A 27712-nucleotide genomic window follows, 5' to 3' on the forward strand; every position below is an offset into this window, starting at 1 on the left:
TGAATTAGAAAAATATTTTTATTTACAAGAGTAAATAATGTAGTGCAAGGCGAGTGGATTTAACCCTCAATAATGCATAGATTGATGCAATTTATAGTCTGTGATCTACATCGTTTTGCAGAGGTGATTGCACACCTGCTGTAAAGGTTAGACCTTTCCTACAGCCACTTTACAGACAGCTTTAAATCAGACAGAAGGTATTTGCACTCCATACATGTTATCCATCTATCCCATCCACCATTTATCAAATTAAATAGGTGCCTTTTAGAGTTACTGTAAAACACAAAATAAATCCTTGCCAGCGTTATCTATGGAAGAATCCAAAAAGAAAATATTTGTTCACTTTATGTCACCTGATCACACTTAAATATTCTTTTATTTATTCATTAGGGGAGCTACTTTCTCTAATCAGTTGCTCTTGGCAGGGAAGGAAATATTCTGTTGTGTCCACCAGGGAACTGCTGATGCTGGTAAAACTTTGACTAGGGCTTAGCCAGCAGAACTACTACATTATGACCATACTGCAAATATTCCTGGTGTGCTTTCTTTCAAAATAAAACACTTTTTGCATAATAAAAATAGAATGCAATATAAAATGCAAAACCCCTAAATGTTACCATTGCATGTACTGAAGTCCTGGCTGGTGTGCCACAGAACTTGGAAAGTGCTGGTCACTGAGTTTCCCTTTTATGTAATTTCCATGATTCCAACCTGGAAAACTTTGGTAACTTCACCAAAAAATAAGCTCAAATGCAGTAAAGGCAATTTAATAAGAGATTAGATGTGTAAGTAAAACTTCTTCATCAACACCTGTGGGATGTTTGCTCATTCTTCAGTTAGGCAAAGACTTTGCATATTTCCTTCCAGGTCCTTCCATGACATCCAGTATGATCATGTGTTTGGTACAGTGAGACACTCTGCATTATCTGTTTGGAGTGTTAAATAAATTACAGGGATAGTTTTCCTCTATAACGGAGAAATCAGATCAGTGAATTTCCCTACAAGTTCAGCTGTTGGGCTGCATTATTAATGCCACGTACAGGGTTGGTTGCCAGTTCTTAGATTTGTGGTTGCTCATATCCCATCTTCCCAATGGATGTCAACCTTGAGAAAACTACACTTCAGCTTGCAACAAGAGGATTCTGAGGGTTTGACTCCTGCTGTGCTAAATCATTTGAAAAAGTAGTTTCATCTTGCTGTACAAGTCTGGCAGCATCCTCGCTGCTATTCCCTGAAGAAGAAGGGGCATCATCTGACAATGGTTCTGATCTTCTTCCAGGAGAATTACGGGCTTCAGAAACATGTCAAAAGAAATTATTAAAAAATACCCCACTGTGCCCAGGAAGTCTATTAACCAATGTTTAAATATTACGTGGATATAAAGTTACATATGAAGGTAATATTAAAAGGTTAGGAAATATTGACAGAAGAATATCTAACTATATACTTTATACATATGTTGCATTATTCCCAACCTACATAAATTATAGCTAGTAAGAAAAGAAAGCAGAATTTCAGAATTACTTTCATATTCAGTGCATTATTCACAGCTATATGTCTTAATTCAAATAATATTTTGATTTAATGGTGTTGGTTTTTTTAAAACTATTTCCTATAGGTTTAGGTTGTCAACATGAAAGTAATTTTTTTCTGTATTTTATTACAGAAATATGTCAGAAAACATTCTTTTCTGACATAGAATTAAGCTGCCTACTGGGCTTAAAACACAATGTAAGAAAATTTATTTAGTGGAAGAAATTATTTTCATAACTGGTCATATTCACTTCACAATTTCCTGATCGAGATCAAGTCTTGTGATTTGAAGTGAAACACTTGATTGAAGCTGGAAGTGCTTTTTAAATGATTCCTCATAATTTTTGCATGTGATGGTAGGGGTTTTCTCCCCACTCATCAGCAATGCTGTTTTGTCTGTGATATCTCTTTCAATGTGGTAAAAAAAGTGATGTGTTAACAGACTGAAGTCTGGCATTTGATTTTCTGTCCCTTAATATTCTCTATCTCACCAGAAGAGACAACACAGAGTAAAACTTTCTAGTTTAGGACAGAAGAAATCTGCAACTCCTGACTAGATGCATTTACTGATTCTATTACTGGTCAGAAAAGGCTGAACTGACTCTTCCTAAGTTACTCCAAAGTACCAGCTCTTGGCTGGTACTTTTTCTCCCACCTTGTACCTGAATGGATCCAGTCATATGCAACAGACAACACAGTTGCACTGCATATTGCAGAGACAACAGAGGAAATCAAAGTCATATAATTACTCTAACAATACTGCACGCTGAGAGATAGGAAATAATCTCATGCAGTTTGTATATATAAAAACTTAATGTTTTTATTAACCACGTCCTCTATCAAGGGAAATTGTCCAGAAACCAACAGGCTTAAAGCTAAGCTTTGCTTCATCCACCCTTTTTCACCAATAAAAAAATGACTTGCATGTCAAAGAAGCTACTGTTTAGAGGTATCTCTCTCAAATCTAGAATTCCTACTTTTATTTTTGAAGTTTTTACTGAAATAAAAAGATCACTCCTCTTTCTACAGTTTTACTGTGACACATACTTACCAGATAAAGACTGAAAAGACTGCACTGCAAATGCAACGAGAATCGATAAAAGGAAGGTTCCCATGAAGTATATCTGTGACAGTAATTTTAAAAGACATAATTAAAGCAATGCAGAGCGAAGATGGTGTTCCAAATGAACTGTACCTTTAGTAAAAGAGCAATACATACCAGAGTAGACTGTAAAATATTGTTCCAGACAACTCTCATGTAAAAATAAAGCAATGCTAATGAGCACGGACTAATTGATTCTTGGTTACTACTATTCCAACACCTACAAGAAGAAGATTAAAACAACTCATTAGTCCTTTCTACAATTTTGTGGTATCAGTCATCTGAGAATCTCAATGGGTTTGCAGACAACCTCAATAACCCAGAAAAACAAATAAATATCATCATCACTACTTCATAGATGGTAAAGAAAAAATCAGAGAAATTCCAGATTAAACTTACTAAGCACAGAATACCTTACCCTAGGAGTGTATTTTTTATATTCTTATTAGTCAGCAATGGGTCTAAGCATCCAAGCTACGCTTCCCAAGCAGTCAGAGTACAAGTTCTACTAATGTGAGCCAACAGCAGTAGGACTTGGATTAGACATACAAATTTTAGTTGCCTAAGCAGGATGCTGGAGCCTAAACCTCCTTTAGAGACAATGGAGCACGACAGGATGCAGTTAGAGCTTGAAGAGTGCTTTCGGTGACTAGCACAAGGTATCTCCTGTGGGGTGAGCTGAGCAGCTCTCTCAGTTCTATCAATTAGGACTTCACCTACTAGGGGAGTTAAGAAAGTTAAATCACAGGCACCTATTTTAAGCTTCGACTCTTTTTTTTCCCAGCTGAGGAAGCAGGGGTGGGGTGTCCATATTCAGAAATATAAATTTTCTATATTCATTTTGTTATAAATATACATATAAATTAGTTATAAAGTCATAAATTTTATATATAAAATATATAAAAGTACATGCCCTTCTGGACAAAAGTGTATGATGATGGAAAAACCCTTCAGCACTGTCAGCTCTGGAATTACTCACACAGCAAAGCAGGTGGATTCAGCCCAAGTAAAGGCAGAATTCAGACTCAAGCTTACAATCCCAGATGTTCCAGAACCCCTGTTTATCTAACCAGCAGTCCCATATGGAGTGAAAGTAATTTAGGGTACAAGTTCAGGCTAACTGCAGTGCAGAACAATTTCAGGAGATTGTTGGAGAATAGACAAATGAGGTTTTCATGTCGTATCATCTCCACTTTTTTGGGGTCACACAATACTCAGTAGCAAAACAGATGACAAACCACTTATTCTTGGTTCACACAGTCATGTATTAAACATTAGCTTCTCCTTCCTTAAGTACTTGAAAGGGAAATCCACCAAAGTATAAACTTTCCATTCCCACTGTGCTTTCCAACACATGTTGCTTTACCCAGGTCAAGGAAACCCAAGTTCTACACCAGAACCAGAGCTCACAGACCAGGTGGTTTGTGCATAAATAGCGCTGGCACAGGTAGTTCAGGCAGCAGACATGTAACCTTCTCAGAAATCTAATGCTCTGTGCCACAATATCTGTAACAGGCTGGAACATCTTTGCAGAATCATTAAGGAAGGACTGCTAGTATACCAGTTACACACTTTAAAGTTCTGTATTAAATTATGCTATATTTATCACTGAAATGTTGGTTTGAACTGCACACAAACCACCAGTGCCTAACTTAGGAACTTAAATATATTGAACTGGAAAAGACCTCCTGGATCATTAAATCCAGTCCTGCTATTCCAGGCAAGCACATATAATCAGGTCTCTTTAACAGGCATAAACTGAAACATATTTAGGGAATTCAGGCATTTTGAGTATGTCAGCCTTAACCTGCCTTAAATCATAGAAATGAACAGAGTTAATAATTACAGGAGTTGCTGTTCTCCAGAGTAAATGCTATTTATGTGGAAAATCAGAAGATGCTGATTAAGGGGAAAAAAGACTCACCTGTAATAAAGTTCCTGAAGAAGTGATGTATTACTAGAATGCAATGCTTGATCAATTTCCAAGTGATCCAGAATGTAGGAAGGTATGGAGTTGCCTTCTTCTAGAACAAGGGCCAAATTAAAGAAACCCTAACAGCAAAAAAAGCATGCATGCTTTTTAACCATCAAATTTTCATATGTATATCTAAACATCAAGAATCTAAATAATTATAAATTTCTTTTATAAATTCATCGAATACAATGTGATATTCACTGAATAATTATGAGACCCTTTTCTCCTAACCATATGTGCAGGTAAACACTGAAAATGCAAAAGAAGCGTTTAGATGTTATGACACTATTTTCTTAGAAACCATCAGGAAAAAGACACGAGCTTTATTATTTTTAGTTGCTCTTTAAACACAGCCACCATATCAAGCTGTCATCTTTCACCTACTATGGGAATACAGACTGAAAGCAGAAATGGATTTCTATTTTGTGCAACTCCCCTCCAGTTAGCTCTACATGTCAACAGCATCTGGATAGTGAAAGTGAGTGCAGAAATTTCCTCCAGACAACTTAAGTCCTTAGTCTTACAGTTTTGCCTAGTTGGACAAATCTTATGCATCCCTATGTCTCTTCAGAACCATGAAAATGAACACACAAGACATATTACAGGATTCCCCATCAGTTTGGCTTTCATAATTTAAAGTAACTGTTCATGCATCTCTTCTCTCCTTTGGTAGTTTAGCAGTAATGTCTTGTCCCAGTATCCTCAAAACAGAACCCAACTATGCTACCTCTAATAACTTCACATACATACAAGATACTGTCTGGAAACATTGGCATAGGGACAGGGAGAACAGAATGTTACAACCAGGACAGTTCAGGAGGGTCTGAGACAGGAAACTCAGTGCTGAAACACTGTATGTCTTTGGTAATGTGACATGGTGAATCTTTTAATTATAAAGCATTTTAAGATGAAGCCTTCGTGGTGAACAAATTCACCCTAGGATTTACTCAATATACCAAGGGAAATATGCCAGTCCTCTTTTTTATATTCTAAAATGGCAGAGGATTGGATTGGGATAGAACTCAGCAGTCTAATAATTCTTCCCCTTGTAATAGCAAAAACGCCAAGGTCACAACTGGGTCAATCGTGCCAAGATAGGTAGCACTGAATTAGGCCTTTCACCTTTAGCTGATAAAACAGACTAATTCTAGGACTATCTATTTATGCTAATTTTACCTTCTATTATCCTGAACCAGCAACTACTGACTCACAAGGTATTCTGAAATAATTGTAACTTATTGTAGCAGGTTTCTTCGGTGCAGATGTAGTCAAACAGAAGCATCAGTCTCAGTTGAATTCTCAGATTGTTCTAAACTCCAGTGTTTTATAAACACTTCACAACTGCAGACCCACCTGTGAATCCCCCTCCAGTGCAGCTTGTGCGTACATCCGCATTGAGAGCTCCAGGTCTTTAGACTGGTTCTGGTAACCGTAGTAGTAGAAATCGCCCATCTTCAAATAAGCTGTGCAAGAAACCAGTAGAAGGTCATTTAGAATATTTGTAGGAATAGAATTAACCAACTATTAATGTGATGGAGAAGTTAGTAGTAATTATATTTAAAGGACAATACTAAAAAACAAAATTACTCTTTCTCTCTGGTTGTCTCTGTGGATACTTTACATCAGCCTCCCACTGAAAATATATATATCCTGCATGAAATTTCTCATGGTCTAGAAGCAGTCAATGTCCAGAAAATACTGGACAAACATCTTTCTGTGATATTGCCCAGTAATGAAATGCATCAAAAGAGAAGGCACTGACCCAGACAGGAGCAAGCATGACATCGCACTAAGCTATGCTAAGGAGTTTAAAAACTCCCAGGACTGTGTCTGACCTAAACTTTCCTCAAATGGGTTGAAACATTTCTACACCTTGCACTGTGCATCTGTAGCAGCTGCCTAGAAATCCCACCTGCTTTTTGCAGTGGACTACAGCAGAGCCCTTCCAGGAAGCAAGTTAGTTACCAACCCAACAGCAAGGGCAGAAAGGCTCATGGATGGGCTGGAACGGATGCAGTGGAAGGCCATGAATGCTGTAGATAATCATCAGGAAGAGGGATCCCCTCATCTATACCAACGGCATCATTCCAGGCCTGGCTTGGAGTGCACTCTGCAACAGGCTGTGGACTTGAGGTCACCCTGCATTGCACTGATAAGGTAGCCCTGGAAATCTCCACTGCCAGGATTACACTCTTCATCCCAGGCCCTACACTGGGGATTTGATCCTACACTACTGCAGAGAAGGGTCTGAGATAAAACTCCCCTTCTGCTACTGAGGAAGAGATGAAGTAATAAAATTCTACCCCTGTTGAACCCAGCAAGTCTTCTCTCCTTTACCTGAATGGAATCACAGTCCCATCCCACGAGTCTAACCTTTGGAAGTTTCTCTAACGTAAGATTGTACCAGTGGATCTACTGAAGCGTCAACCAAACTGCACCTTGCTAAGGTGCCTACAAGCTCCTCAGGAAAGCTAAGAGGGTTTGTCAGCTCCTGTGGCCCCAGGCTATATATATCAGTGTTCAGTTTCCACACATTTAAATTTTCCACACTGTGTATTTAAACAAATAGCTTGAATTATTTTTACACTCCACTTTCTCACGTGCTTATTACAAACCACTTAAATGCTCTTGTGAGACAATCAGATCAGTGTTTTTAAATGTTCAGTAATGCTTTCAAAGGCACCAAAATGGCTCAGTTACTAAAGTCATAGATGTAATAAAGTTTAAGGCCTGAGGAATGTAACTTATACGTAAATAGACCTTTTTTTTTTTTTTTTTATCAGAGAATCCTTTAGTTCCCTAAGGTAAGTTCTGCCAACATTGATAAACTCTGTACCCGAACAGAAAAGCTAGTAATAAATTAGATAAGGAATCCTTTAGCCTTTATTAGTTTCTCATGACTCAATTATGGAACAGAAGTATATTTGCTTTTGGATTTTCCCTTCCATAAACTAAACAGCAGGAGCTCCTAAAGTCTACTGCTTTTTTTTTTTCCTTAAACTTTAAACTTCTTAAAATGAGTCAACTGCTCAAACTCCTAAATATCTAGCTCCTCCTCAGGACTTAGCTTTTTTACCTTATTTTATTTTATTCAAATTTTATACATTTAATGCCATAAGAAGGAAATTTTCAGAAAAGGTGTGCTGAAACACAATACGTAAGTTATCTTTTCTTCCTCAAAATTCCTATCAAAACATTAGAAAGGAAATGCATGATTAACAGGGATTAATCTTCCCTTAACTTGCTCACTCACAAAGAAGTCGTGACACAGTTTTTGAAATTTAAAAAAAAGCAAAATTAAAATTCAGAAATAATTCCTTATACATACCAAATGATGGAGCATTGACTTGAGAAACAGAGAAATTGTAGTATCTCCAAACACAATCAGTTGCTAGGTATTTCTTTGCCAGGTCCTTTAAAGAAAATAATTGATTCCTTAACATCACAGGTAAGAGATTAGGATCACATTACTATTAACAAGTGTTCCTTTTGGGATAATAAGTTGTGAATACATTTACTCACTGGTCTTTCTTCACAGATGTGTGCTAAATTTGACTGTGACACTTCAATCCCAGTTTCAGCTGCTAAAACGTAATGCAGCAGAGCTTCATGCCTAATGTTAGATGAAATAAATTAATGAAAATCTAACAAAAATAACATGAATTTTAGTTACAGTAAAAAAAAAAACAACAACTGAAATCACTAAATAAATTTATAAAATCACCTACGAGCAAACTTTTGGTACATAGTAAGAGCAAGAGGCTGGGAAACGCATGCAACAGCGACATGTACTGGCAGTGCTCGGCATAACCAGCCGTGCCGGACCTCGGGAATTCGAAGCCTTCTCCCTCTTGTATTGCAGCTACAACAGCTCGAGTATGCATTTACTCCAAGTGCCAGGCTGACGATAAAAGGGAATTGATATAAAGCCCAATTGTCTATCTAAATGTTTCAGATAAAACATTCTTAAAAGACTCTTCTCTATTAAGAAAAAATCCATAATTAACTCAGCCGTGTATGTACCTGTCTAACATTTATCTGAATACTTCTTCAGTATGCTTTACTGTGTTATTTATATGACTTGTTTTGTTTTGTCTTTTTAGACTACGGGCTTTTTGAAACAGGCTTTGTCTCTCAATGTATTTGTGTTAATAAAACATATCTCAGTCTCTTTAAGGACTCTTGGCACCTCACTGACTAAAACAACTAAAAAAAGCTAATATTGCATTTGCAGTATAGCAATTCAGTATTGTGATACTAGAGGGGAGCAGCTCTCATATTCTCTGTCACTCATCTATTCTATATCATGAAGACTACACATTTAAAATTAAGAGGAAGCCTTTAAAATAACGTGTGTACTTTCAAAATTACAAGATAAACAAAAAACCCACTTGGTGTACTTTTTTCCTGCTAAAATTTACTATTAAAGGGTCATGCTTCCAATGATTTTCTCCACAACACAAAGCTATAGCAAGTTTCAGGTTTCGATGGCTTGTTATACTGGAAGTGAATACAGTCAAATACACATTTGTTCAAGAGTAGGTGCTTAAGCAAATGAAATTATGAAAGCAGTTCTCCTGCAGTTCACTCCTGCAGAATTAGCAGGTGTAACCTCCTGTTTCTGCAAGATTACAAATTACTCCTTGTACTTGCCCTGTAAAAACATCTAGGACTAGGGAGACCTGTGACTACAGAAAGAATTTGGAATTCCTAAGCTGAGAAATTGATTCATCTGATTCTTAGGTCTCAAAGGGCAATTCAGAAAAGAAATTACATTTAAAGCCTTTAAATCAGCCTGTGAAGATCAAACTGCCTGTACCATGTACTGACAGATGTGTAGAACACGTGTCTGCAAACACCAGTGACTGAGGAACATATATAACTTGGTCTGGTTGGCAGTGTTATAATTTACACCTATGCAAGGTACATGAAGAATTGTTCAGGAGCAAACATTTCAACATGACCATACTCCTAAACCCAGAGATGAGTAAGACCAGTATTTATAAGTAACTACCAATCATTGGCATCTCTTAAATGGTGCTCCAGCAGATTTTTCCTCCTGGCTGTTGAGCCCAGACTCTCTGGAATCACAATGATTTACCTGTAATCTATCTGTGGATGTTCATGCTACTGCAAAGTGAGCTGGACAGAGTCACAGGTTTGTACAACACAACATAGTACAAAAATATCAACAGAGTTTTTCAGAGTTGAAAACTGAGCTCAAGCCTCAGGAGAAATGTCTGTGATGAACTGAGTAAAAAGACACTTCTAGGAATGGGTTACTCCAGAACAGTCCACAGACAACTCCTTGTAGATCTCCTAAGCCTGAAGCACTAATTAAGTACTTGCAGGGGGACACTGTAGGACTAAATGAGCCATTTTAGTTGTGTTTTAATCACATATGACAGTCTGATGCCAGCACGTACAGTATCTGATGCTCATGCCTATAGCATTGCCTGGAGGCTATTTTAAAACCTCTTGAGTGGCTCATTGGATATTGTAGCCTCATATTTTACTTACAGAAAAGATAATATTAACCATACACAGAAAAATGAACAAATCTAATTCAGCAGACTGAGTTTTCATGACATGGAATTATACGGAAGAAAAGAGAAAGCAAAATACGGGGTTTGGAACAAAGAGAACCTTTAAAGTGAAAGGTGTTCCTCTGGTTAATCCAGTGCACATCGGACGCCACAATATTATGGACTGAAAACCACGATGAGCTGATTCAACTATTTCACTTTACAAAATCCTTATTTTTCCCTTGATTCTGTCAGAACTGTTGAATTATGCTTTGGGTCAACTCCTCCTTCCCTTTATGTCACTGGACGCTTTGCAAGTGATTTCAGCGGTGCTACTATTTTGTTCTTTCTTTGAGGTGATCCCAAATATTAATTATTTTATCATGCTATAAGTAAATGAAAAATAGAAAATAAACTAAAAGGGAACAGGAGAAACATACCATGAAAGTTCCAGATATGCATTGAGAGCTCTTCTGATTACGTGACCTAAGTAGCCATTCTTCTCTGCAATGTGTTTTGCCCATCTGTGAAAATGATCAAACAAAAAATGAACAGTTATACTCCAGTACTGTTATCCCACCTCAAGCTGATTCAGTGAACACAAAAGGATATGGGATCAACTTCTGACTTCTTCTGTAAGCCAAACTGTGGGATTTAATTGTAATTGCTCATCAGTCTTGTAACAACTGACTGAAGTGAGAACATGATGTCTGTTCATCTCTATGAGCGTGTTAGAGACATCCTGTTTTTTTCTTGGCAATTTTTTTTTTGAGAAAACAAATGTAAGTTAAAAAGTGCTATCAGTAGTTATCTGTCTTTTTTTCCATGCAAAATACCAGTTCTACCAGATTAGGAGTCTGATATTTCTTGAAAATCAAAAAAAGCGCAAGGCTTTGTTAGATATAACCTTTCCAAGTAGTTTGATACGATCTCTACAAATTGTTCTGGAAAACATAAAAAGTACTAGAAGTACTCAAATATCTCTCAAAATCTGCTGGCCATTTAAATAATACACACAGTCACGCAGATCAAACTACTGCAAAAGAACTTTTTGTCAAGGAGGTAAGCACCATGAAGTACAAAGCTTTATTTAGACTATGGACTTAAAAATCACCAGTAACGAAAATATTCCCATCAGAAATATATTGCCATTTAGTAAACGGTCTCATTCCTTACATTACAGCTTTTTCTGGATCTCTAGGGAAGTCTTCCATGTTTCCTGTGATGTAGTACAGAGAGCACCGTAAGGTCCCTTCTATATGTCCTCCTTGGGCAGCTTTATAGAAGTAGCGTGCAGCAACTGTCTGTGAAGAAGTAAGAGACAATCAGCAACTCTGCACTACTAATATTTATTGAGGTTTTTTTCCTCAGGACTTGTTCCACCAAATGAATTAAAATAGGCAATTGGCTAATGAAGGCAAGACAGTTCAGCTACTTTTAATGTACTTAGATGAAATTAATTCCTTTCTTCTAACTTTTTAATAGTTTAGGCCAGGAAAAGTTTTGAAAAACATATATTCTGGTAATATAGGGATCAACAAATAAAAAAGTGTCTAAATGTGTAAATAACACCTGGTATTGAAGCATAAAAGTCTTGTACGTACTGACAGAAGTAAAATTAGTTATTCACTACTAGGAAGATTAACAAGGGATCCTGGAGAACAGGACTTTTGCACTGGTGATGCCAAGTAACAGCTGTGCAGCAGCAGAAATGCTCAGTGTGTCCAGCAGTGCACAACCACTGTGCTCAAATCTTTGAAACTGGTTTATAAAAGATAACACAGGTTGAGTAAGCAGGGCCAGAACTACAAAAGTGGGAGGGTTGTGTGGCTCTCCATGTTTTACCCTCAGAAACAGTAATCTATAAAGTAAATCAAAACAGCATACAGCCTGAAATAATTTATTTGAGGAAATTATTAACCATCAATATATGTTTTCTGTGACTGAGTATAGACTTCAGGGTGTCCATCATAGCCGTAACTTCTCCTTGCCCTCGGCTTTGGTGATTAAAGAAACCTGGGTACTTTTAGGTGTATTCTTGTAATCAGTCCACTCTGAAATGTGTTTTTTGGCCTCCAGGAAAGAAAAAGGTGTTTGCCAGATACACATGTTGTTGAGCTCCACTGCTGCTGGCAGCAAAAATGCTCACTGACTGGAGCATATCCAGATCTCAGAATTCACAAGCCACACTGGAAACATCTTTTAGCTCAAAGCATGAGGTCTGCCTGTGTTTATTACAGCCTACTTCACTGTATTTGTGCTGTTGGTCATAAAATACCTAGTTAATTAAAAGAAATATAACTAAAGTAGACCCTTCCTATTGGGGGAAAAATTATTTCTCACATATCGATGAGAAAAGTTAAGGGGTGGTTTCACAGAAAGACAAAATAAAATACTGCAGTCTACCAGAACTGTAATAAATAGTTACATTTTCAAGTCTGGAAAGAAGGCTCTTCACTGCAGTTCTGAGGTTGGCAGAAGCTACGAGAACGTAGCATAGTTGTTCACGGGTTCAGGGACAAGGTTGTGCTGTTTCAGTTAGTGTGGAATTCTTTCCCTATATACTTTTCAATCTAAAACTGAGAGAAGCCAAAAGATCACGTGATGTGAGAGCACACACTATCTTTCCTGGCTGCTGCCACTAGAAGGAGGAAAGCAGAGGCAGTCACTGGAGCAAAACCTGAACCTGTTTTGTTTCTAAATAAAGGGAGTACAAACACATGCACACAATTCTGACTATTTGAGTAACATCTCTAAGCAATCTGACTGAATCCCCCAGTAAAACCTTTCTTTGTGATAAAAGCTATCACAATCCAATTCAGAGTGAACACAGTAATCTCAAGAAAGAAGAAAAAACTTCTAAAATGGGCCCTAATGTAAGAAATAGTACTGTTAAATATTGACTTACTTGATTTCTACCAGGTACTCCAGGGTAAATCCCATCTAAATATAGGACACCAAGGTTGTATGATGCATCTGGATTTCCCAATTCTTCAGCAATTAACCAGTGTTTGGCTGCTTTCCTGTAGTCTCTTTTAAAGTTGTGGTAATACCATCCCAATCCATTCACTGCCTGGGGCAAGCCCTGATGGAAGAAGAAGAGCAGCCTCAGGTCACACGTTTGATTCTGCTTTGGGTCACTTTTGAAACTAAAGGTTATAAAGGTTTGCTGACTTTTTTTCCTCACTACTCTTCCTCGTGGCCTCATATTTAGAGTGAGGAATAAGGCTACAGTGTTCTCTTATTTGTCTCAGCTGTGTCTGCATTCAGACTTTCACTTGTTGACAAGAACAAATTGTGACAGATTTTTCACCTGTTTCCTCTGCAAGTACAAAACAGGACACTTATTCTTGTGAACTCCCAGAACCCAGTTAGTAGGATTAGCAATCAGAAAACCCAGTTCACTTAAACTAGAACATTTCCTTAAGAATAAATAGAAAGCAATGAATACGGACCTTTTTAGTGCTGCTTTCAAATTGCATTTGATCAACATCACACAGATCTGCTTAAGATATTGCTACTTGCTATTACCAAATTGCGTCTTTGCATCAATAATTATGGATCAAGAGGAGAAAACCTTTTTGAGACAGTTTTTATTTTTATTGCAATGAGTCACCAGCTCCTTGCATAAACTGGTGGATCATATGGGGCTGGAAGTATGACAGCCTGTTATTAATTTACCCATTAGAAGGTAAAAGTAGTTAAACTTTTCAATAATTGTGGTGTTGTTTTTGAATAGAAAATGTGCTCTGGAGTCTCTGAGTTCAAGGACAGCAAGGAAATTGCTGTCGCTAAGATTCTTCCTGGATATCTGTTCCTCGGGTCCTGAGTCAAGGGAATTTTGATCACAGCATGAAAGCCACTCAGTTTATTCAAGCCTTTCCCAAACAGGTAGTAGAACAGGTAGTCTCTCCTGTTTCAAAAAAATCATAGAACAGGCACAGGGCTAGTCTCCCAGTTTGGGAGAATTTGGCTTTCGATATTCATGGTGAAGACACTGAAGAAGCAACAAGTATTTACACAGAATTATGGTAACAGGCGTTTTATATAAATCAGTTTACTATTATTAGCACCTGGCATAGGACTTCTACAATAAAATATTTATTGCATATTACCTTGGCTGCTGCTTTCTTCATCAATTCCAACGCAAGTTTCATATTCTTTTTCACACCTTGGCCCTAGGAAATGCATATGTGAAACAATCAAATGCAGGCTGATAAAAATTCACTTCTGCACATTCAAAATGACTTTTAACACTGATACTATTATTTACTAGGTGCCATTTGGCTTTAAACAGTTACAGCAAAACAAGCAGCTTTGTGTTCATCCCTCCTTCACAGCTTTATAAAATCTCAGTGATTCAGTCTAGGAACATTTATTTCATCAGTATATTCAAGTGATTTTTATGAGTAAATAATATCACAGATCCTTAATTTTTGGCACCTAAGCAAAAATGAATAGCATTCAAAGGGGCATAGGTTGCTCACGGTAAGAGCTCTCAGCTTTCCTGAAAAAGCATGTAATAGAGAGGAAATACACAGATATCATGTTTGTGATATAAATTAACTCCAAACACGGGTCAAACAGATCATGGGTGCTCAAAATTAACACAAGCAAAACTAAAGCAAGCATTTCGTAGAGAACAACCCCGCACTGTCAAAGGAATGGGTGAAAGACTTAAAGGTTCTTCACTGATATCTCTAACCTTCAGTGCTCTGTAGTGTTTTATGGGTGACAGCGCTCAGCTGATATACCTTATCTGACTCAGGTGGGTTGGTTATGCTTCAGTTTAGCCTCTGCTGTCTACTGCTTCTAGCAGGGAAAAACTGTCTGCAGAGACAGTTTAATTCCAAAAAAACCCCAAATCCCAGAGATCTAATAGAGGGCATTTTAAGAAAGGACCAAATTTTTACCTACATCTCTACACCAAGGCCTATGCCTACTAGCCAGTTGGATTTTTGAGGTGACAAGACATTAGGAAAAGTTAGGACTCACTAATTGGGTGGTATTTTGATCCTGAATCTGGCTCAGAACAAAGTGACTAAACTGCTCTTAACTAGCTCTTTTTAAAATTTTGTGCCTTTCTGATAAAAATCAACATTAGCTTCATGTCCATTGATTGATTTTCAGAGTAAATCTAAAAGCACTTGTACACAGTCTTCACTGCAGACAACTTCGAAACATCATGTCATAGGCATGATTATTTTGAAGTGAAAACACGAAACTTGACTTACCTTAAATAACACAATGGCATAATCATATATTAACACTGGATCTTCTGTTTCTATTGCACCCTTTGCATACCATTCTACTGCAGCTTCAGGATTTTTTGCCACTCCTTGTTGGCCCCAAAACAGCATCTGAGCCAACCGTTGCTAAAAGAAAACAACATAAGCAGTAATGTTATAAATGCTAGTATTGAAATGGAATTGCAGGAGCAGACTTCTTCAGCTGAGATGCATTTCAAATGTGTGAACAATATATAGTTATACGTCCTCAACAGTTCAAAAACGATTGGTTATCAGGAATATTCACAGCGCTTCCCAGTGGTGGAATGTACTGATATTAAATCTGGAGCAGGGATATTTTTACAGCTGTCAGCATCTGGATTGATTTAAGTGCAGAGATAAGTGATAAAGACAGATTTGATGCATCTTAAATGGCTCATTATTACACCTATTGCTGCTGGTCTCAGATAAGGAGCAGTAATTGCACTGTATCAAATACAAACTGAGGGAAAAGGATCAGAGAAGGAGGCTGCCAAGACTTGACAACTCTTCCCTTTTGCCTTGCATCATTGTTTTAGCTTTTCATGCTTACTGGATATTATCAGACAGAAACATAGGAAATTGTTCAAGCTCATAAAAAAGAAGCAATTCTGGGTAAAAAGAGAAAACATCTGTCTGTTTCACTCTCCCCCACAACTTTTCTACTAATCCTATAGATGTACATCCCTGACATGTGTCTAAAACCAAGAAAGAGGAATTTTATCACTTTATACCTGTGCAGCTGCATTTCCTCTTGTTGCTTCATGCTTTAACCACATAAAGACATCACCATTTTCTTTTGTTTGAGCTTTTAACAGTTCATCATCCATCAGTCTTATAGTTTCAACAAATGCCTGAAGAGTAGGTGAACCAAAAAAAAATTATTATGCAATGAATTTACACATCTGCTACCAAAATGAAAATGTTTTCCATTTCCTGCTTATCCCCAAAAATTCATGATCCATTCTGGATTTTAAAATTATCATCACTCCTCTGATGACCAGTCCATTAACTATTCTTACATTCAGTGTAAAAAATATTTACTACTTTGTTATAGTACAAAACTGTAAGTCCACTCTACATTGGAAAGGTACACCAAGACACCCCCAATCCATCTTTTAGTTTTACATACTGTTAACAATGACAAAGAAGTGCTTTTAAGCCTTTTAAGACTTTCTACTGGCTGGCAGAAAGCTTGATGAAGACCTGCCCCACAGAACTCTACGGTATGTCTGCTGATTTTTAATTCTTCAGCAATTAAAATCTCTCCATTTTCTGTACAATAGTAATTCTTCCTGATAAGCCAGGACTCTAGCACTAACCTACCTTGAGTATTCTTTACAGATCAAGTTGTGTTACCTCTTCTTTAGCAGCTCATCGTAAAATCATTTTATTGTAACTGTATCAGGTAACTATTTAACAATCAAGCAATTACATTTGATTATAGAAAATGTATAAGTATGGAGAGGATAATTCATCTCTTGCATAAACTTCATTATGTCTGACAGATAATTTGCTTAATAAACACATCCAATTATATTCATAATTAAAAATGTGAGTGAGGAATTAGGGCCCAAGAATAGCAACTGGACTTTGACGAAAGATAGGCATGTGGACAATTCTGAGGATTTGAGCCTAATTTTGATTTTGATTCCCCTGGTTAAGAAACAAAGTAATGATACCTACATATAATTTGAGGGATTTTTAAAAATCATCAAATCATAGAATGATTTGGGTTGGAAGGGACTTTTGAAAATCATTAGTCCAATACCTCTGCCGCTGTCAGAGGCATGAATCAGCTGATTTGTAAATCAAGACAAAAATGTTGTGGCCACACAATTAATATTAATATGTGAAAAATAATTTGCACAGAAGACAAATTCAGATACACTTATAACTCTTTTACCTGTTCCCCTTTTATATTGTGTTGATCCAGCGATGTCTTTATTGCAATATTACTGTAATAAGCATACGACAGCTCCAAATCAAGTGGATAGTTATTAATGCCTTGATAATGTTTATAGCCAAGATTCATCATAGCAAGTCTCTCATTCCCCTGAGCGCCAACCAAACTATACAGCAGTCCCTGACAAAAATCAACAGACATAAACAAGAGTGAATTCATTGCATTCATTGCACATCTCACAAGTTTAGCGCTTTTCAGGAGATTACAGGGAACCAGTTCATACTGGTAGCTGATATACTAGCTATACCATGTAAACATGATATACAGTTACAGAAAGAACAGCCCTAAAATAGTTAAAGTGTCTTATCTATGTATAGAAAGACTTGAAAGAAAAACTAGACTCTAAATATTTTTCAAGTATTGCAGTTATTCTGCCACCTCTAAGTGTGCAGCAATTTTTTAATGTCATTTTATTACATACTGTTTATACTCTTACACTTTTTATACCCAGCAGTGACTTAACTAGTCCACTGATTCCAAGTGGAGCTTTCACACTGAATTCAGTGCAAACATATGGAAGTTAATGAACAGCATTTGAGGATCTTACCCTAGGGATCTGACAGAAGTAGCACAGGACCTGTGGACTGATAGGATTTCAGCACAAATCTCCCTTGAGATACATGTTAATTGGTCTATGTACCACACATTTGCCCAAAACCATTTTCAGTACTACTATTATTTTTCACCTGCACAGATTTAAAAACAATAGTGTTCCATTTGTGCTGGATATTAAATTATTTCCTACACTATGTGAAGCAGATCCAATGATGAAATGACTCAGCCTCCATAATTACCACTAGGTGTACTCCCTAATTAGAGTATAAAAAAGGTTTTTGTCTAAGGTTTCTTGTGTTGGAGGAATTGTAGGTGAGCCTGGTCTCTGAATGGCCTCTCAGAGCTTCTTCCAATTTAGCGTTCTGTAACCACAACAGCCAGATCTGCTATTTTTTATGAGTGTTTTATATCACACTATTATATATATCACATTATTATATATACATATATAACATTATTATGAGTGTATTATATCACAATGAAATATCTGTTGGTAATTTTAGTGCTGCCCTCTTCCCCTGACAAATAAAAAAACCTTCCCTTTATTTGACCTTGAAATTGAATCGCATGGAAACATATCAGTTATTTGCAACCTGCCTAAAAGGTCAGAAGTTCACATACTCTGCAGCTGCTCAGCTGAAGCACAGTCACTTTTTTCCAAAAGAAAACTGTTCTACTTTGGTTACCCTTAATCATTTGACCATAATATACTTAGTGCCACATTTTTGCACACTGTAAAAAGGGACTTCTTTCCTGACTGTACTATGCACCTTTTTCCCTTTACGAAATTTGCCTGATGGAAGACTTTTTTCTTACCCATCTACAAATGACTGTGGGTGTCTGAAGGGCTATTACCTCATCCTTGCTCCACAATGACTTGGAAAAGCTGTACATTCTATGCTTTATGGTTCACTTTACCACCATTTTTAGGTCTTACTAGATCATTGCTTTCCTTGTTCTGGATGAGCAGGATAAAGATTCCAACCATCAAGACCTCATAAAGACATCACTACCATCAAGTTATTTACAAGTAGCTTTACAGGGGAATCCCTTCAACTACTGACTGGATACAGGGGGGGCCATTTCAATTTTTTTAATTCAACTGATCATAAATTCATTCCATTTCTAAATTGCCCTTAAAGGTAATTAGTTTCACAGACATAACCACACATATTAAATATACTACCTTTATATGATCCACAGACACACCGAGCCCTGTTTCAAATATAACTGCAAGAAAATAGGAAGCCTTATGATATCCACAACAACTGGAATCCATTAGGAGAGGGACAGAAGAGCCCATATTGCTGAGGCCATTGGCACTGGAGAGACCTTTCACAACCTTCTCAAATATCCTCCGGCCAACTTCTACAACTGTATCACTGCCATCTTCTAACACTAAAAATAAAATATAAGAGGCATAGTTATTGCAAGCGTTAAAATTAGGAATGGATTTCCCCTCCTTAAGTTAATGGGACTGAGACAGATTCTGTTATTTTTCATGCTGAATGGTATTCTCAATGCAGACAACAAAAATTCAACCAAAATACAAGGTATATTAAATAGGAAGGGTGAATAAAAATCCAAAAGACCGCCTCAAAGTAACTAACCACTAAAAGCATAGAGATATTTCTATGATTCCTTCTACCTAAAAAGCCATCCTTTCATCTGCAGCATATTGCAACACATAAGCTACATGACACTCCTAAGTTAGCTGATGTGAAAAAGCAATGTATAACACATGAACTGAGTCAAAGGATACTAACTTACATGACATATATTGTGGAGTTATTTAAGAACAATAAAAAAACCCCCATGATTACCATCTGGACTACTGAAGTCTATTTCTTGTAACAGTTTGAACAATGTGTGGTACTTTTCCCTGAGTTCTTTTCCCCACATGAAGGCATCGCATTTGGATATTTCTCCGTATTTGTGAATCATCTCCAAATAATAGTTTTCATAGTAACCTAGAGAAAACAATATATTTAAGACAAGAAAGATGACTTTATCGGCCTTGAAAACAAGTTTCTGGGAGGAAAATAGATGTTTCTAGGGTAAACTAAAAAGTCACAGACAAGATGAGCACATTCTTGACACACAGCAGTACTAAAAACTCCTACAGCTAGCATAGGCCATTTAAAAATACATTAAGATTTCTTCTTCCATATTCTGGTCACAATGCATGCAATCGACTGCTAATTAGAAACATAAGCTCGTTTTCAGCACACATTTGAGCTTCATTAACCTGTTAATTACTGACTGTTAGGCAACTGTGGCAGAAACGTTCCTGCAAAACTCAAGTATTTTTGGGAAAGGGCTTAAAATACATTTGCCTTTAGGGTCATTTTGAAAAAGAAAGGCAATTATATAGACTACATGTAAGCTTGAAAGTATTTCTTTGTCCCTTTAGGCATCTGTCTTATTAAATATCAAGATGATTAAAGTTTGTATTCCATGGTACTAAAGTATTTGCAGGGAAAAAAACACAGTTTTAGCTACCAGTAACAAAGCTAAACTCTTCAAATTTCATTTTTTTCTTGTCATGGCTGAATTAAGATTACTTTTGATGACTGATCTCCAGATTATTTTAAGAGGAAAGAAAACAGGTCTCCAAGGATGACATTTTAAAACTCCTGTGTCATAGATCAACACTTACAACTTCTGTGAGCTTTTTCTCCTTGCCTTACAATATATCTGTACTCATGAACTATTTCTTGAATGTCCATACATCTCTCGTAGTAGAGTTCAATTTGCTCCACTGTGTCTTTGTCATGAAGAGGATTAGAAATCTGTAAAAAGGCAAATGATGGATAAATGTATCTGTATCTGTTGTTGTCTATGCTCAGCTAGAAAGAAGCGTTGTGGGTAAATAACAAAAGGAAACAGATTATTCATTACAATCAGTTTATCTGGCACATCATGTGTCAGACAACCTGATGCTGGCCACAATAGACTATGGCTTTAAATAGTCATCATAATCCAAAAATCATGGATGAACTTCCAAAACTGACCAATCCCATGTGACTTTTACCACCAATTTTAACAAAACTATAGATTATCAAATGTGTCCAATACTGTATAATCAGAAACTCGCAACAAAACAATACTGAAAACAAGTCCTTATTAAACATAGATTTATGAACATTGCTTTACACACTCATGGCCCAAAGTATTACTGTTTAGAGTTTGAAGTGGCAACTAACATTGCTAATAAAGCTAATGTGCTCCCAGATACTATTATGCTTCATAGCTAGTTTATCACTTGGTAAGAAGTCCGGTTAAAAAAAATAAAATAGGGTCATAGTTGGCTGCTAATATTTAAACATTCTCAAACAGTGCTTTCACTTACCTGTTCTGTTTCCAACACATTGAGACGATAGTATTTCACAGGTCCAAAGAATGCTTCAATACCACTTACATATCCACTGCCTCCAAGAACAAAGTATCCAGCAGTGTCATCATAATAGAAATCTTCCCTAAAACTTGAGAACATAAAAGAGAAATAAGCTGACTATCCAGAGGCATTGTGAAAGAAAAGAAAGAACTTATTATCTCAGAATTTCTGTAACTGACACTCTTATACTCATTGCCAGGATCTTTTTCTCTGCTTATTTGTTTATTCTCAAAATCTACTCTATCATTTAGTGTGAAAAATTTTGGGAGTAAATTTAACAAATCCTTTGTCTACAAACATATCAAACCAGCAGGGTGTTTTATTTCTCTGACCTGTAAGTATCTTCTAATTTTTTATGCATCATTGCCCAACCTCAAAGATTTCAGTTCCACTTCTCCCTTGCACTTTTCTAAAATTGGTATATGAAAATTTATGTCCTACAGTTATTATTTACAGATTTTCAATTTCTGGTTTGTAAAGCACAGCAGAGAAGAAACAACACTGAAATCTGCCATGCTGTTTACTGCTATGTAGTTTCCTTACTAACAGTGGGGTTTTTAATTATTTACACAAGAAAGAGTCAATCTTAAATTATAGTGAAAGGGAACAATTAAAGATTCATTTTAAAAAATTATTTGGTTGCTTAGAATAGAGAAAGAATACTTCTGATAGCAGTTTTGCTCTCTAACTAAGCAAAGTAGGTAACAATTCCACTAGTGAAATCCTGGCTCTCTCACAGCAACAGCAAAACTTCACTTCAGTAAGGCCAAAACTTCATTCAAAGACTGATCCTAACGACATCGATCTGGTAATCAGTTTTTAGTGAGGGTTTTCAGACTCTAGTACTATATCATGCACTGTGTTAACTCAACCAACTCACGGCATTAAGAAAAACATTCAGCTCATGCCCAATGTAACCACAGTAATGCAAGCTAGTTTTGAAAGCATAGTGTGGAAAAAGACCACAGACGTTTTGAAAATCAACTGGAATCTCAATTACAAACTTGTGCTCTCCTTCTCCCATTTTCTGTATCTGAACACACACACATGTTCCTCCACAAAGGGGAAAATGCTGCTTACGTAAAAGATTGATGATGATATCTTTTCAAATTCTTCCCAACACTGCTTACTTCTATCTAAAAGAACATAGAATATTAATTATAATAAAAGAAATGTTACAGGGTACAATTATTACAGTCTCACGTTGCTCCAGGGGACGTTTAGATTGGATATTAGGAAAAATTTCCTCACTGAAAGGGTTGTCAAGCACTGGAACAGGCTGCCCCTGGAAGTGACGGAGTTCCCATCCCTGGAAGTGTTCAAGAAATGACTGCGTGCAGTACTTAGTGCTATGGTTTGGTTGACAAGGTGGTGTTTGGCCAAAGGTTGGACTCGATGATCCTGGAGGTCTTTTCCAACCTTAATGATTCTATAATTCTTGTCACTCAACAGACACAAATCCTTCACCTCAGGGATGTTCTCAGTCCACTCTCTGCCCAGCCTGTATTTGTGCTTGGGATTCCCCTGACCCAGGTGCCACACCTTGCACTTGTTGAACATCATAAGGTTCCCATGGGCCCATCTCTCAAGCCTGTCTGGGTCCCTTTGGATGGCATCCCTTTCCTCCAGTGTGTCAACCCCACCACACAGCTTGGTGTCATCAGAATGCTTGCTGAGAATGCACTCAATCCAACTCAGTCAATCAAAGCTGATTTCCCAAAGCTGGATGTCTGAACATCCCCTGACAGCTTCTAGTTTTAGATTTTTCATTCTTTTAGTATGTGAGCATGTACAATTTACAGTATTTCTCTCAGTCTCAGCTATTAATGAGCTTGTCAGAGGCATAATGACATAAGACTTATCTCAGCCTTGATCCTGTAATTCTGTAGCAAGCATACCTGCCCACCCTTGAAAGAGAGATCCAGTCGAAACCATTGCTTCAGAGGAAGGCTGAAGCTAGTTTTCACTGCAAGGTCATCACCCCTCATGAGATGCATCTGAATATGCACATAACCTGACAGAAATAAAGGAAGAAAAAGGAAATAAACACCACAGAAACATTAACAGTAAGAATGGGCTTCCTAATGTATTATTCCCAGTGAGTCTGTCCTCTTCATCCTCTTCATCTCCAACAGAAATCTAAGCACGCACCAAGTCATACATCAGCTCTCACAGAATCCCACAGACACACACTCCACATTTCAGTTACACACCTCGGGTACTAACGCTCAGCCTCCCACATGAAACCACAAAATGAAAGCCGACTGTCCGAGGGACAAACAGACTAAACATAAGGCAAACAGGGAGGCTCAAACATCAGAAAGCAGATGTGACTTGCAGTAAAAAGCAGAAAGGAACAGTAGACAATGGTATCCACTCAACACTGACTGGGGGCATGTGAGTGCAATGATCCAGTACAACATGACTCTACCCCCACCCTGCTTAGACCTGCAGACGCTAGACTCGTGGTCTGAGCTCTTAAGACCAGAACAGGCTATTATGATAGTCTAGTCTAACACTGAGAATAAAACTGGCTGCAAAACTTCTCCAAGCAAATCTCATAATAAATCTGGTAACTTCCCTTTTTGTTTGCTTTCAAAGAAAAGCATCCAGTTTCTAATGGATAAACTAATTATCTAGATTGGTTACAAGACAGAGAAAATGAAAACAGCAAAAATAACAGAGGAAAAGATCAGTTGTGAAACTTGCAAAGAAGGGAGGAAAAACATATTACAAGAAAGCCAGGTGTACGCATTTAAAACTCTGCATGCTTATTTCCTCTGTGAGCCTGCCAGCCAGCTCCCAGCTGTCTTCTGGCAGGAATATTGCAAGCATTGAGAGACTAAGATGGTCCTACTACCTCTTAACTTTTTTCTTGGTCAGGGAAACAGACTGGGATTCTTGAACACTGAAATGCAGGCAAGACCTTGAATCATTTTGTCTTTTTCTGAGGCTACTTCAAATTCTAAAAAAAAATTCATGTAGTATGTATATAGGAATTAAGAACAATTTAAAACAACAAATAAGAACAAAGTTTGTTCATTGAGGTAAGACTGTTTAATCCCAGTGTGTGTTCCTAGCCTGCAAGATTTAGTCTGTTCTCCAGATAAAGCAGATATTTCCTGAAGTCAGCCACGAATAGATGCTGTTCAACTATTTCTCAGTTTTCCCCTATTAATTTAGTAGCTACTCTCCTATTGAGACACTATAGTCAAAAAGAAGCATTTTTCAAGGAATCTGTTTTACAAAATATGTCTGATATTATATTTTTATAAATGTTATTCCTAGGCACTGATCTATAAAGACTGCATTAGACCCCTTCTGAAAGCCATTAATAATATCCCTTACCTTCCTCATTTAGAAATACAGCAGGAGTACCATACATTTCTTTCGAATCAATAAAATAGATTATACCACACAGATCCTTTTCACAGTGATGGAGTAGATATAGCCAGATTGAAACGGTGAACCTGAATGAGCAAAAGCAAACAAAAAATCCACTCCTGATGAAAACTCTCTCTCTATAGTTTGAAAAGCATGCATTTCACTTTAATTTAGCAAAACTTTCTCACACATGTAAGCTTCAGAACAGAACACATTCTCTGCAGTGAACACCTTCAGAACAACCACACTTAAGACTCTTGGACCTCTGATCTCTTATTAACTGCAGACTTTTGTGGTAATGACAGAAGAGAGTAAGGAAGCATTATCTAAACCAATTCTAGAATACTGGGTCAGAGCTACTTCCAGATCCCATATCAACAAGGAACTAAAACCACAACAGAGACATCTTGGAGCCAACCTCCCCCATGCAGGCTACAGTACAAAATCTCCAGATGCATGGTCTTGTCATCAAGATTGTTGAAGCCAGTAACAACTTCTGTGTCTTCTACACTAACAGCAAACTGTGAAAGTGTGCTTGGAGTAACAGTTAAAAATTAATCCAATCTGTGGATAGTACAGATAGCTATGAATAACTGTCACAGAGATATCACAGGATAAATAAAGGTAGAGCCTTTGCAAACTATAGAGCAGTGCAAAATAAAACCTCACAAACTTATAAATGTCTATACAAAGCTGGTTGAGGCCCTAAAAGCTGAACTTATACCACAATATCTAATTTTAAGGAGTTCCTCTGTGCCAGACTAAGTCTGCTTCCATGCTTTTAACAGAAATTTGATCACTCATTTCTGTAACATTGCCATAGCAGTTGGGCTGATGCTGAATGCCTTTGAAAACTGAACCTCCAATGTACAACTCAGCAAAGCACTACAATTATTATAATATCTGATAAAATAGTTCACTTTTCTTACTGACTTTTAGAAGGAGATACTCAGCTTTTGCATTTCTTAATTAATTAATAAAGGTCAATATTTCTTTATAATACTTTAGCACTGGTTGAGCTTGTATTGTTTCTCTCTTAAGAAATTCCTTAACATAAGTACTTTTTATTATTTCCTAAACTAAACCAATGTTGATCTGAAAGCCTAGCCTGTTCTCTTGCTTTAAACAAATATAAGGGTGATTAGGTTTTCCCTAACAGAAAGTACACTTTAAATAGCTAATATCACCTTTTCCACCAGAGATGATACGTGGGTGAAGTAGAAAGGTTTGTAAATCACAACCACTTGTATATTGATTGTTACGACCTACAGGCATAAGTGCTTCCAGAAATACTGCTCATGCTCATGTATCGCTCTTTTTACCTTCCATCTCTGCCAATATAGCAAACTCAAATGCTGCAGTCTCCATTTAATCCTTGATTGCCAGGCTGAGACCATATCTGTTCTGGACACATTTCCTGGGACAGAGTTTGGAACAACGCTGACTCATTTCACATCCCCCATTGCTGCAGAATGACAAACAGCATGAGTAGTCCCTTACAGTCCCAGCCTATCCTTGCTGCAGGCTGTCCACTGGTAGTCACCTCAAATGACAGTTGTCTACCTCCAGCTCTCTTTCTCTACAAATCCCTGACTTAACCCAAACAAGTAACTTTAGTTAGATCCATCTGCTTCTATTGACCTTTTGGTGCAGTGGGGAACCACTGGTCACATACAGAGAACTGAAGAAAAACTCTCTTCCTCTTCCTTAACAGAGCTATGCCAGGCTGTCACGCAACCACAACACGTACTGGAGACATCACTTGAAGGAAAAAACTGTGTGGATCAGGTAAAGAGCTTCATAAATTCATGCCATGTATTCTCAGCCAGAGCTTGAGCACCTCAGTGCCAGAAGCTGAATGCAACTGTGTTGGTGAAAAAAGGGCAGCAGGTCGTCACCCATCCTGAAGAAACCAGGAGCTACAAATTGCTCTGTAGTTATGGCTTCAGAGCTATAGTTTGAGGGTTAGTAATTTGCATGCAACCTGTGCTCTCTGGCAAGACATCTTCAGCACTCTTCCCGTGCTCACAGGTCAAATGCAAACCAGCAGGCAAGTTCCAGTTCCTGCAGTCATTTCCTACTTCTGTAATAATGTTGCCACGGTAAGAGCATCTGGTGGAAGGGAGGTATATTTATGTATTTCTTTTCCTCTAAAGTTGCAAAATATGACTGAAGAGTTGTGACAGTTTTGGGAAGGGGAAGAAGAGCAGAGCAAGATGATTTTTTAAGAGCAATTCCTCTCTAACTGAATAGTGTGCAGGGGCTAAGGACTTTTACTCCTGTCTAAGTAGGAGAGTTTACACAACGATGGTGGAAGGAAATAGAGTAAGCTCAAGCTGGAAGACTTATTTAGGCAGAGGATTCTGTCGCTAAGGGCTTGTCAGCTCCAAAATAAACTAGAGTGTGAATTCATAGGGATAAAGCTGCTCCATGCTGCTTGCCCTTGCAAGAAACCTTACTCTGTACTTGGTCTGCAAAAAATGTTACAAATGCAGATCTGTTTGTAGTGCAGAAAACCCCAGGCTAGCTAGTCCTAAGAAAGCAGTCTGATCATGACAGCTAACTCACCCTCCTAACTGTGCCTAGCCCACTCAGTTATACCCACTACTGGCTTCTCTTGCATAGCACCACACAGACACGTACTCTAAGTACCTTTCTGAGGATCAGCTTAATCCAGTCCAAAACTCAGATCAAAAGTAATTAACTAGATTAGTTTTGCACCTTTTCTCAAATTAGTAGGCATTATTCCTTTAACTTGTGGTGTAGCCCAAGATTTTAAGTACATTCTATAGCCTTCAATAATCAACTACAGCCCAGTTCATTTATCTGCCTATACTTACATGGGATAATCAATCTGATGTTGTCTGGCTGTCTCAAGTTCTCTGTTTTCAAATTGTTCAAATTTCTTCACAATTCCTGTTTTTTCCCCACTGGAAGCATATATAAATTCAAGAATCTGGACCCCATCTGCAAAATACAATCTTTCTTAATCTGCCAGACAAAAAGCA

The 27712-nt window shown here is 37.5% G+C and overlaps 1 protein-coding gene across 1 annotated transcript in view; it reads right to left on the reverse strand.

Moving 5' to 3' along the window:
- SEL1L3 (SEL1L family member 3) overlaps window positions 1-27712 on the reverse strand; it is a 32737-nt gene continuing 5025 nt past the window's right edge. Inside the window, exons 3-24 of the mRNA XM_027883359.1 lie at window positions 27545-27671; window positions 24669-24790; window positions 23219-23334; window positions 22401-22456; window positions 21276-21408; window positions 20583-20715; window positions 19747-19893; window positions 19110-19321; window positions 17309-17488; window positions 16137-16256; window positions 15370-15510; window positions 14251-14313; window positions 13044-13220; window positions 11312-11439; window positions 10576-10659; window positions 8133-8223; window positions 7939-8023; window positions 5964-6073; window positions 4560-4687; window positions 2753-2855; window positions 2585-2657; window positions 1-1291 (exon numbers count right to left, since the gene is read on the reverse strand). Coding sequence (XP_027739160.1) covers window positions 1122-1291; window positions 2585-2657; window positions 2753-2855; window positions 4560-4687; window positions 5964-6073; window positions 7939-8023; window positions 8133-8223; window positions 10576-10659; window positions 11312-11439; window positions 13044-13220; window positions 14251-14313; window positions 15370-15510; window positions 16137-16256; window positions 17309-17488; window positions 19110-19321; window positions 19747-19893; window positions 20583-20715; window positions 21276-21408; window positions 22401-22456; window positions 23219-23334; window positions 24669-24790; window positions 27545-27671 — 2699 coding nt within the window. The 3' untranslated portion in view covers window positions 1-1121. The remainder of the gene's footprint in view (window positions 1292-2584; window positions 2658-2752; window positions 2856-4559; window positions 4688-5963; window positions 6074-7938; window positions 8024-8132; window positions 8224-10575; window positions 10660-11311; window positions 11440-13043; window positions 13221-14250; window positions 14314-15369; window positions 15511-16136; window positions 16257-17308; window positions 17489-19109; window positions 19322-19746; window positions 19894-20582; window positions 20716-21275; window positions 21409-22400; window positions 22457-23218; window positions 23335-24668; window positions 24791-27544; window positions 27672-27712) is intronic.

Source organism: Empidonax traillii, unplaced genomic scaffold (assembly GCF_003031625.1).
Source record: "Empidonax traillii isolate 1590-97213 ecotype Southwest subspecies unplaced genomic scaffold, ASM303162v1 scaffold125:size1524877, whole genome shotgun sequence".
Classification (NCBI taxonomy): domain Eukaryota; kingdom Metazoa; phylum Chordata; class Aves; order Passeriformes; family Tyrannidae; genus Empidonax; species Empidonax traillii.